Below are 12,166 nucleotides of genomic sequence, written 5' to 3'. Positions count from 1 at the left end.
CACGGAAGCCGGCGACTTCCAGGCTCGCGGGCGGCGCGGGCGACACGGGAGGCTGGCGGGTTGTCTCACGGAGATTAGCCGGGCTTTCTACGTCCACCTCTGCCATGTCATCGGTCAGAAAGCCGTTCGGGCCAGTCTCATCATCTTCACCTGCAGCCTCCTTCACTGTCAGGTCTCCGAGCAGGAGGAACCTTTCATAATCATCAAAAAGAAGGAAGTCAAAATGATGATGATGCGAATGTTTCTCACTTATGTCTGCCATCATTTACCGTGATCTCAACTATTGCAAATATCTCTCTTTTAGAATCATATACATGTATAAACATAGACAGAGAGCCAATATATATGTTCTAATGTTCAATTACATGTTTACCTAATGTGCAATGAAAAAATATTAAATAAAACGTAGTCAACCAAAAATATCAGGTTGAATTTCTCAAGATAAGAACTATTATCTTTATTGTAATATAATTATGAACTACACCTACTTCGCCATGTAGCAGAGAAAGAACGTCTTCGCCCTAGGAGACAGACTCCCCTCCCTGTCGTGGATGGTGATGACGATCATGGTGATGAAGAGGAAAACTCCCATCAGCGCCATCCACACGACAATCAGCGTGGCTGTATCATTCCATTTAGGAATGTTCCGGGAATATAAACAGTTACTCGAATGTTCCAGGGATAGAAACAGTTACCAGAATGTTCCGGGAATATAAACAGTTACCGGAATATTCCGGGAATATAAACAGTTACTGGAATGTACCAGGAATATAAGAAGTTACCGGAATGTTTCTGGAATATAAAAAAATACTGAAATGTTCCATATCTTTATCAGAAATTGGTCACTGAAAAATTAAATTTTTTGATCACGACCTCAGCAGAGTTCAGTAAGGCCCTGAGGAATGTGGCTAAGGGAACACGTTGGCTTTTGTTTCCGGTCGCCAAAATACTTAAGGAATCAAATCTAAAACAATTTTTTGTTTGTTCACTAATAGTTGTCAAAAGTAATTTTAAAAAAATGAAAACAATTGCAACACAGTTATGTCATATCCACTATAACTCACCGAAAAACGGCAGTGCCCCCTTGACAGGCAGAACATCCGTGACAAACACGAGAGTCACGACCATGGAAAGGAGAATGGTCACTCCGAAGGAGATCCGGTCTCCCCTGTCGATGGGCATGACGAAGGTGATGGTCATCAGCACCACCAGGATGACGCAGGGTCCAACAGTAGTGGCGATGTGGAACAGCGGGATCCTCTCCAGCTGAACAGTGAAGCACGCCTCCGTGTTACCTTTTGAGAAGAACATGTCCTTCCGATACCATTCGCCCTCCTGACGTGCAGTAGACAGGACGTTACAGAGACTTCCCTCTCGGCATTCTGTGTTCAACATATCATCCCAAAACAACACATTATCACTGAGTGACGCTAATTTGTACCGTACAATGAGAGTTAGTGAGGTGTGCCAAAAGTAGAAACTTTAAGATACTAGTGACAAGGATAAAAAAAAAAGGATTTCATTTTTTTTTACTTTCTTTGCTGACGTTCCAGCTACCTTCACAAGGGTTAACTACTTACTTGTCATATTGTGGTGTAACGACAGGGATGCGTGTCCAAACGTGGATATGGACTCTGCTACTTCTCGTCAAGTTTCAGAACACATCTTTGTTCTTAACGAAACGGCCTCTACTTTAGTAATCCAACTTATTTAATGTACATAACACAACTGGCATTAGGACACTTATATTATGGTTAATGTTGTAAAACCGACTGTACAACGTTTATTTACTCATTCAATGACATGTAAAGCTAATGAACCTTTCCCAAAGACGAACACAGGCTTTTTTAATCTATCTATGTCATCTCCCGACTTCATATCTACGTGCTTAGGCCAATGTATATGTAGTGCATCACAAAAATTAGCTCCTGATTTGCATAATTGCCATTTGATTATGTCAAGCATCACTTCAACTACCTACATACCAAAAATCACGACAATACGTCAACCGGTTTTTGAGTTATCTTCCTTCAATTTTTTTTTCAACAAATACTCCTGCAGTTTCAGAATTAAAGTATTGTAACAGATAGCAACGTCTAACGCACATCATGTCATACGCCGTTTACGTTCATAATACTAGTAGTCAGTATTGCCATACATTGTACGATGTACAACTGTCGAGCAATAAATTTCAGTCATCTATCAGATTATGGAACTAGAAAAGGTCGAAAAATTTAGGTTTCTTTTTCTCGGTGTCGGTGGAGAAACAGGAAACACAACATTTTCTTCCTAGGACTTACCGATGGTTTGCTCAGTTGCAGAGGATGCAGAGAAACAGATGGCGCATTCCATGGTGTCGGCAGGGAAGTAGAAGGGGTCTGCATCACACACGGTGGTGGTCAGGGTTTCTACCCTCCAGGTTATCTGGCCATTGCTGCTAACCCGGACCGGTACGTCCTTTGGTAGGCCTTGGTACAAAGGATCAGCGCTGGGGAGGAATCAACAGGGTTTCATCACTTCTTGTTGATGTACACTCGAGTACATTAAACCCCGTCCTGACACCGCCCAAGGGAAGTAGCAGTTCCTACGGTTAAGCCTTACCATAGAAGCTACACTTTCCTCATTTACATAATAGTGACCCTTTCGATTTTTTGTCCTCTTCAACTGCTTCAGTTCCTTCACATGTGATTAGTTTTGTGCTCTTAGTTTATTTAGTGACGCTGAAGAAGAGTGAATGTCACTCGAAACGCCTGGACGTTATTTCCGTTATTTATTCAGTAGTAGAGTTTGATTTTTCTTTGAATATTATTTCCAACTATCCAACAACCCGAGGAAACAAGTCACAGCATCCCTCCCCCGTATCGTTACAGATATTGTTCATATTCTTATATTGCGCTAAGGTAAAATCTTGAAATGTTTGGTACAACAAGATTAAAATTGCTTCTACCAGTGAGACGATATCTAATAAAGTTAGCATGAGTCAATAGTAGTTATACAAGAAACTACATACTTCCTCTTCAGAGTAAGTGTAGGGGTCCAGATGCTGCTGCCCGGGACGCTAAAACTCGAAATGTTGTGGTAGTACTTTGGATCCCAGCTCAGCCGGCTGTCCTGCCATGTCTGGGAAGATAATAATATATTGTTGTTAAGATTACAACTGGAAGGAAAAAGTCATGAAAGGGTTTTAATGCTCTTAAAGACAAATTTATGGCATACTTTCTTTATCGCCTAGAAATTTTATAACCCTGTCAACTTACGAAGTCGATGACTAAAGAGGCAACCAGCAGCTCCTTCTTTTCCTCCTGGAAGAAAAGTTAAAGCATCTGTTTTATGACGTTCATGAGTTGTCTATTTGTCATAAACCAAAAATATGTGAAATGTGTTACAGATACTGAAACTTCATCATCATCGCTACATTCTAATGAATAACATTAGGATTGGTCGTCATTGTCCTCCGTAATGTCTTTTTTTGTTTGTTTTGTTTTTCTGCCCGTTGCACCCCTTCCCAACCATAGAGCATGTCTGCAAGACCCCACTGATATGTCCCTCTTCAAGTCATACTAAAACGTACCAAGTCCACGATCAGTTCTATAGATCCGTTAAAGCTGATTACGGGCCGGGTATGGTTCTCCGTCTCGGGTGCCAGGTTTGGAATGTACACAACGAGTACATCCTCTTCCAGCCTACCCTTGATATTCACTGAGAAGAAAATACATGGCTATTGTTAGGAATTCATCTACAGCAACGAAGTAAACTGTAAGCTTTCAGATAGATTGGCAGTTTAAAAATCATGAAAAAAAATTTATTTGTTGATTCGATTTGATATGTTTTGAATACTATATTCAATTTAAATTGCTGTTTTGAACTTCATTAACTGTACAAAGTGCAGAATTAACTAACTTAAAGACACCATCAAAATCACCTGTACAACTGGGCTTGTCATATTGCCAGATGCCTCCTTCATTGCATCTCACTTCGCTGGTATACCCGAACTTGAGGGAATACCCCTCGTTGCAGGTGAAGGCGACTCTTTCTCCCACGTAGTAGAACCTCTTCACAGGGCTTCTGCTGCCGTAGTTTGGAGGTCCCATGTCCCAGCAGCCGTCTGCATCTGGGTGTTATAAGTTAATAAAAAAATGTACAGTGGTGAGGTAATGCAGCCATCCTTATATGGCAATAATTCATGCAAAGTGTTGGACTTGTACTATGATAGTAATGATGATAAATAACGGTCAACTGGCCAAATATTACCCGTGCAATCGCAGCCCTCTACAGTGCTGAATTGATGCAGGGTGTACAATCGGGTTAAAATCACATACGAATTAATTTAACAATGATAATAACAAATAATTACATAATACACATGATGGATATAAGCCATAACATATTTGCTCCACAAACGTATTGTGGAACTGTCGCAGGTTTCCCCCAACCGAATTTATGTACAAATTCACACCTGGGTGAAAGATTGACAAAGGGGACCTAAAGATATATCTTGCGACCGTACTGCACACAGTCCGCATAGATACCATATGGTCAGGAGCAAAGGACCAACTTCTGGACTGAACAGGTAAGTAGACAGGCATGTAGGAATAATGGTAAAAATGGTCACTGTATCATTTGTTTAGTAGCTGCGTGATAGAATATTCCCTCTTGCGTAAAAATGAAAGCTGAACTAAAAACATAGACGCATGCATGATCTGAGAGGAAAGTCTGTGTATTTGGTAACACAGTTGGGTGCTAGGAACATGGAATGGTTCACAATATTTCCGCCATTTTGACATGACAACTTACTGCACGGAATGACGTCACATTCCTGCTGGCTGCCATCTTCCAGCAGACAAAATGGCCGCTCCAGACCGGCAGGGTTACGGCAGTAGTTGTTGTTTATGTCGGCCCAGGGGTACTCGATCCTGTAGAAGTCAGCCTGCGCAGCGGACCAGTTCACACACCCTGCCCCGGATTTGGTGGTACTCCATGCACCACGGTAGTTCATGCCGTTACCGTGGAAGCAAACTGTGGAAGAGAAACGGTCATATATGAGCAATTTATCCTATTAATGTACGAAATGACGCATCTCTTCTGTTATGAATATGAGCCAAACTCACCAAAGCTGTCATATCTGTAACATGTAGCGTTGCATGCAATTACAGCATAAGCAGGACACGTTTAAACATTTGATGTCATGCAAAAACGAATGTACAGTAGACAAACTATGTAATAAGAGAGAAGAAAGGGCAACTAGTAGTAGATAATAGGTAGTATATAGTATTGATATTATATAAAGTCTCCTAGCACTAAGCATTAGAATGTAGCGTTTCAGTATGCAATACTATTTTTATCCTCTCGATCACATTTGGTCACATCTGTGCATTTAGCCCACCTGGAAAATAACATGCAAAAAAGATTCATATCAGTATAATAATGTTATAATACGTGTAGGGAATGGTAAATTTTGAATGGCACATAACAATATCAGCTGCTACTTCTCGTGGAAAGTAAGAGATTAACCCTTACCTTCGTTGTTCCTCTTTTCTGGTTCAGGGTTCCAACAGCGGTGTTGTGGTGGCGAAAACAAGTCACATGTAGGGAACCGGCTCTTTATTTCTGCATCAGCCATGTTCAGGACTTCCTCACACCACGATCGGCACGGTAGCAGTGTTGTGTTTCTACAAAACATAGGCATAGTTAGAACCGACCGATAAAAGGACATTTCTAATAACTGATATTCGTTACCGTCCACCATCAACATCAAAACTCTAAAACAATAGAGCAAATCAATAAAACCTAAGCGCAAACGTTACGATGTTGCGATATTCAAAATAGATATGCAAGTGATAGCTACTAATTTCTAAAAATTCAACCCTGTAAGCAATGTTAATTTATGTAAATGTACAAAATCATTTGAATCTTTCTCCGCATGTTTGACTCACGCGCACGGAGTGGTGTTGTTGGCATGTAGAGACGAAGAGAAGTTGGTGATTTTCTCTTCGCAGACAAAACAACGCGGAAAGATGACTGTAGACGCAAACTCCTGGAACTCAGGGTGTCGGTCCTTTGTGTTGCTCGCCGAACTGAGCAGGTCCATGGCAGAGGAATTTCGTATCTCCTGAAACGTCGTGTGACCCAGCTGATTGGGCAGCATCGCTAGCCTGATGCCGAGGTTGAAATCCCCAGGAATCGGCAGGCACTCTGAAATTACAACAAGCGCGTGTGTGAGATATCGGCCGGCTTGAGGAGTGCGTGTGCGAGATATCGGCCGGCTTGAGGAGTGAGTGTGCGAGATGTCGGCCGGCTTGAGGAGTGAGTGTGCGAGATGTCGGCCGGCTTGAGGAGTGAGTGTGCGAGATGTCGGCCGGCTTGAGGAGTGAGTGTGCGAGATGCCGGCCGGCTTGAGGAGTGCGTGTGCGAGATGTCGACCAGCTTGATTAATAAATCCCTCTACTATATATTTACAACTATGATTTCATTTTACAATTCAAATCCGCATTTTGGCACTTATGCTGAGGTCACATTTCCAACCCGGGCCCGGCCGGGCTGTTTTGATTAACGACAAATCAACAATTGATATCAATAATGCACGCAAAAAGTTCCCATTATTATTCTATCAACTTCCTTATGTTCTCTCGTCTTTTTGTATCACACTTTTTGTCGTATAAGATTGCCCGGCTGGACGCCGGTTTGGAAATGTGACCACAGCATTAGCCTCGGTGCATTTCGATCATCCATGGGGCTCGGTATACTTGCTAGCCCCGTATCGAATCGGAATGCACTGGCAAAATATTAAAATAATTATTCATTCAGAAATCTGCCCAACGTTTAAATGAATTAGAAAAAAATGCTAGAAAAATACAGCCTCTCTTCATTGACCACATTTACTCAAAACAGCGAATGACCATTTTGGCATCACATGTCATTAACTATTTAATAACTTAACTGTTGTTTTATTTGTGTTCTTCATTCTCTCCACGATTCTTCATTTAGTCTTACAGTCTACAGTCATTTAGTCTTAAGCAAGGTAAGAGAGAATCACGGGATGTGCAGGAAAAAATCTCAATATTCTATATTCTACCAACGTGATGAAATCATTTTCGCAACTTACCACAACCGTCCTCGTCACTCCCGTCCGAACAGTCCGTCCTCCCGTCACACCGCCTCCAGGTCAGGGTGCAGGCATGTCCGTGTCCGCACCGGAAGTACCCGAGGGGGCATTGGACCGCTGTGTAAGGAATCAGTCTGTTAGAGGGACATCATGTAACATTTATGTCAAACTAAGATTGAAATATTTCAAATTAAAAAAAAAATCCCCGTGTGTATGCGATTCGCTTGCAGTCTATTTTTCAAAATATCTGTGAAATTATGTCACATTTCTGACATTTATGTTTGGTGCTAAAACATCCTATACGAGGCCTTATTTAGTTTGCAATACCGTAACAGACTACAAAAATTAGTGTAAACTTTGCTAACAGCTGTGTTTTTAACCCTTCAAATTTACACTTATAAGGCGTCATATTTTGACACTTTTTGCAATGAACTAGGGTTGGTATTTAACTTACTTTGTTAAGAAATAAGGGACGTTACTTTTGTATCGTCCTAATGTAAGATCAAGACATGCAATTTTAAATGCGTCCCTATTTCGATTATGATCCATCGGCAATAAAGCATGGGTGTTTTGAACCAGGCAATACTGTAAAGTTTGAAAAGACCAAAAAGTGTAAAAAAGTTGACACATTTCGTTCTCATTCACATTAATTTGCACCGAGAGAGGCACATCGGAACTTTTAAACCTGGCGTATAATTATACATGTATAAAGGCCTAGGGTTCCTTCATTTTATTCATCTTCTCTCTTCCACCAGGGCAAAAGCGTAACAATGAAGCATGATAACGTATAGACGTCTAATCATAAGTAATAAAAACGTAATTATGTGTAACCATACAACGCTAAATGGCATACCCTCATTCAGCTGGCAGATGAACTTGTGAGCAGACGAGCACGGCGCATCGTTCCATCCGGTCCCGAAGTGGTTTACACATTGTTCTCCTCCGTTGTTGTCAGGTTCACCCGGCTGCCATCCAGTCCAGTGTACGGTTGTGCTGTATGGAGTCCCATCTTCCCACGCCCACCCTTCCTCTCCGTTCTGATTGTTCAGGCCGAACCAGAAAGGAGAGTTGGGATCCACGGCGTTCTTGAGGTCCCTCAAGAAGTTGTCCACCTCTCTGTCCTTCGGCATGGCGAGGAGTCCCCCGTCCGCTGCACACACCTGTCTGGCCTGACTGTAGGTCTTGTCTTGGTTGTACGCCTTGAAGCATGAAGCTTTGTCTGCAGTGTAGCCAGGTGGACACTCTACAAAAACATGACATTCTTCAGACTTCATAGCAAAAAAATTCATGTCGCGTGACACCGTCAATGTTATAAGCGACTTTAAAGCCCTCAACAAGAAACAAAAAGCTCAATTGCAAGGTTTGAAGCCTTATCCCTGGAAAGGGTCATGACCGAAGCTTCAGGGGCACTAAAGGGACTAAAGGTTGAAGTTGAGTAGAAAGCTAAGGAAAGATTACTTCCTACCAGAGGATGGTATGTTGATCGTGCTTCGCTCCACAGTCGTACTTGCGGGGGCCTGTGGGGTGCTGTTCTCCACAGTCGTACTTGCGGGGACCTGTGGGGTGCTGTTCTCCACAGTCGTACTTGCGGGGACCTGCGGGGTGCTGTTCTCCACAGTCGTACTTGCGGGAGCATGTGGGGTGCTGTTCTCCACAGTCGTTAAGCGCGATGTAGGGATTACTATACGGTGATAACAGAAAATAGGTCAAAACCACAATGTTTTATCCTAGCAAAGCACGGTCTTCCCACCCTCACATGCGGACGTTTTAGCACAGTTGTCAAGAAGACAATGGCTTTCCAAAGTGGATAGGGGTCGCTGTTGGAATGAGTGGAAGTCAATTACATGTGTTCATGTATTTAGTAGCCCTATTAATTAAACTGCTTCTGTCAACAAACAAATGCTTTTGTGTTTTTTGTTTTCGTCTCCCTTCCTCACAATGTATAACCTAAGTCCACAGCAAGTAATTGTAATGGATGACATCAGCGTACCATTGACCTTTCTGGGTTTTGCAAAAGAAAAAGAGAAACTGATGTCATTTGACTGTGGCCAACATTCAAAATATGACGTAGGCCTCTATAGGCAGGAAAAGTCGATACAATTTTATGGATGCATACACAGTATCAATAGATGCCCCCCTCCCCACACACACACACAGTGCAAAGTATTACGGACAAATTTTTTGAAGCCTGACCAGGAAGTCTTAGACTTAGAAGACTTAGAATTACATGTATATAATTGTCATCTGCTTTAATTACCAGGCCTAATTTCTGCAAGCATATATCACATGTTACCTTCATAATTTCTACTTTTTGGCAGGTTTCCTTAAATCATCTAAACTATCTGTTCAGATGCACTGATTTTTATTAGTATTTTAGTTCCAAATTGCGTAGCCTTTAAAAGGCAGAATAAAATACTGTGCAGATTGACAATTATGGGTCTTTCCTTGGTGCTTAAAAGCTTGTCTAAAGCCTCGGTCACAACCCGCCGTACGTGCGTTTTGTCCGTACGTTTTTGGGAGGTTACGTCTGCTACGTTTTTCTGAAAACGGAGTAACGGCGACGCACGTCACTCGCACGTCACTTGCACGGTTGCGCAATGTGTAAGAGTGGGGTCTGCACGCCACGTCTGGCCGCGAGCGGCTGCGTTCATCGTACGTTGCGCAAGTGGTGAGTTGTATACGTGCTTACAACGTACGATCTCTGTGCGATTGCAACTTTACCGTAAGAACGCCGTATTTACACGTGCTTCTTCCGTACGGCACGTACGGGGCACGCGCGTCGCACGTACTCGCACGTACTCGCACGCACGGGTGGTGAATCCGCAGACCGCACATAGAAAAAAGTTTTACATGCACTTAAAGGTCTACGGCGTGTCTGCGTGCTCCAAAATTTGTAGAATTCCGTACGGAGGTGGTACTCACCACGCACGAATGTCCTATGTTTGCCCACGTTTTTGCACGTAGACAGCACGCAGAAGTACGTACGGCCGGTTGTGACCGTAGCTTAAGACACATTTACGTGTTCCCATACATGTGCAGGTCCTGTAAAGCCGTAAAGAATATCATGTGTTAATGCGCATGTACTACTTACCGCATGGATACTCAGCCCTGCTGGCCTGTCCGAAGACTCTGATGTTAGTTGTATCCCAGTCAATCACGTTGCCATGGTAACTACAGTTCGCTCCTATTTCGGCTGGAGATAGCACGCGGTCCCAGAGGTTCACTTCCGACAGCTCTCCGATGAATGACTGGTCTGCATCGAATCCCCCACCGACTACGTCTTGTTCCTGTCCGAGGATCCATGTTCCGCCTCTGCGCACTCTTCCTCCCACTCCAAACCCCGAGCCTGAAGCCCTCAGCATGCCGTCAGCGTACAGCTGCCAGGCTCCATCACTGCTGCGCCAGGTAGTGCAGACGGCGTGCCACTCACCGTCCCAAACGGGTGGGTCTGCCATTCGGATGCTGCTTTGTACGAATAACTGAATAAAATGACATAAGTTACATCAGTTAGTATATCCAGCATAAGCAAGCAATAGACAGCAGAAGCGAAATATCGAAAGAGATTGTATACTTACTAAAAATCCACCTTCAACATTTAAGAGAAGCTCGTTGTCGTGTTCTGGTACCGCGTAGCTGACCAAGTTTATGTCATTGCTGGAATCCATGTTGGAGCGCATGTGCACACAGAGGGTAAAGCTTGATAAGTCCTCAGACAATGTGGTCTCCATCCTGGCATAGTCATCGATGCTTCTTGGACCGGGGAAGATGATCTTCTGTGAGTCCCCTGGTACAACATGTAACTTTATTAAACAAACTTTTAAGGCGGATAAAATGTGTGACAATGTGGCAAACCAAAGTAGTCACTAATAAATGTACTGTGAAATACCTGTGATGGCCTGTGGGGTGCTGTTCTCCACAGTCGTACTTGCGGGGATCTGTGGGGTGCTGTTCTCCACAGTCGTACTTGCGGGGGCCTGTGGGGTGCTGTTCTCCACAGTCGTACCTGTGGTGGCCTGTGGGGTGCTGTTCTCCACAGTCGTACTTGCGGTGGCCTGTGGGGTGCTGTTCTCCACAGTCGTACTTGCGGGGGCCTGTGGGGTGCTGTTCTCCACAGTCGTACTTGCGGGGATCTGTGGGGTGCTGTTCTCCACAGTCGTACCTGTGGGGGCCTGTGGGGTGCTGTTCTCCACAGTCGTACTTGCGGGGGCCTTGGGGGTGCTGTTCTCCACAGTCGTACCTGTGGTGGCCTGTGGGGTGCTGTTCTCCACAGTCGTACTTGCGGGGACCTGTGGGGTGCTGTACTCCACAGCCTTACTTGCGGGGGCTTCTTGGGTGCTGTTCTCCAAAGTCGTACCAGTGCTGGCATGTGGGGTGCTGTTCTTCACAGTCATACCTGTGGTGACCTGCGGGGTGCTGTTCTTCATAATCGTACCTATGGTGGCCTGTGGGGTGCTGTTCTCCACAGCCGTACTTGCGGGGACCTGTGGGGTGCTGTTCTCCACAGTCATACTTGCGGGGACCTGTGGGGTGCTGTTCTCCACAGCCGTACTTGCGGGGACCTGTGGGGTACTGTACTCCACAGCCTTACTTGCGGGGGCATTTGAAGTGCTGTACTCCACAGTCGTACTTGTGGTGGTCTGTGGGATGCTGTTCTCCGCAGTCGTACTTGTTGGGGCGTGTTGGGTGCTGTTGTCCACAGTCGTTGTAGGGATTACTGCACGGCGATAACAGAAAATAGATAACCACAATGTGGCCAATGCGGCCGGCCATTTTACATCTCCCAATATAAGCGTCACAGTCGTCCCGGTAGTGATGTTAACTTGAAGAATGATTTTTTTTTATTAAGAACATCAGCGACCAGGAGGAACGTCTAATTGGTGTTATGGGTGCCAGGGTTTCCTAACAGGTGGGAAAATGTAACAACTATTTAAAAAACCCTTTAACTGTTTCTAATTTTCCAGAATTTCATCCACTGCCGAGAGTAGCCAACGAGAAAACAGGGCCATCTCATTTAGTGATCAGTTACAAATTTTCACATGATCTAAAGAAGTACATACCCCCCCC

At 44.1% G+C, this 12,166-nt stretch overlaps 1 protein-coding gene across 1 annotated transcript in view; it reads right to left on the bottom strand.

Annotated features, from left to right (window-relative positions):
* The window catches only part of LOC109476558, an 8,679-nt gene extending 288 nt beyond the window's left edge, over nt 1-8,391 (bottom strand). The window contains exons 1-13 of the mRNA XM_019777578.1: nt 7,956-8,391; nt 7,103-7,219; nt 5,934-6,192; nt 5,518-5,669; nt 4,795-5,016; nt 3,923-4,111; nt 3,572-3,699; nt 3,258-3,302; nt 3,011-3,120; nt 2,301-2,488; nt 1,065-1,382; nt 489-621; nt 4-191 (exon numbers count right to left, since the gene is read on the bottom strand). Coding sequence (XP_019633137.1) covers nt 4-191; nt 489-621; nt 1,065-1,382; nt 2,301-2,488; nt 3,011-3,120; nt 3,258-3,302; nt 3,572-3,699; nt 3,923-4,111; nt 4,795-5,016; nt 5,518-5,669; nt 5,934-6,192; nt 7,103-7,219; nt 7,956-8,391 — 2,485 coding nt within the window. The remainder of the gene's footprint in view (nt 1-3; nt 192-488; nt 622-1,064; nt 1,383-2,300; nt 2,489-3,010; nt 3,121-3,257; nt 3,303-3,571; nt 3,700-3,922; nt 4,112-4,794; nt 5,017-5,517; nt 5,670-5,933; nt 6,193-7,102; nt 7,220-7,955) is intronic.
* Nucleotides 8,392-12,166: the final 3,775 nt, after the last annotated feature.

The sequence above is a fragment of the Branchiostoma belcheri genome, unplaced genomic scaffold (genome assembly GCF_001625305.1).
Source record: "Branchiostoma belcheri isolate BF01 breed outbred unplaced genomic scaffold, Haploidv18h27 scaffold1, whole genome shotgun sequence".
Taxonomy (NCBI): domain Eukaryota; kingdom Metazoa; phylum Chordata; class Leptocardii; order Amphioxiformes; family Branchiostomatidae; genus Branchiostoma; species Branchiostoma belcheri.
This window is presented reverse-complemented; position numbering and strand designations above follow the sequence as displayed.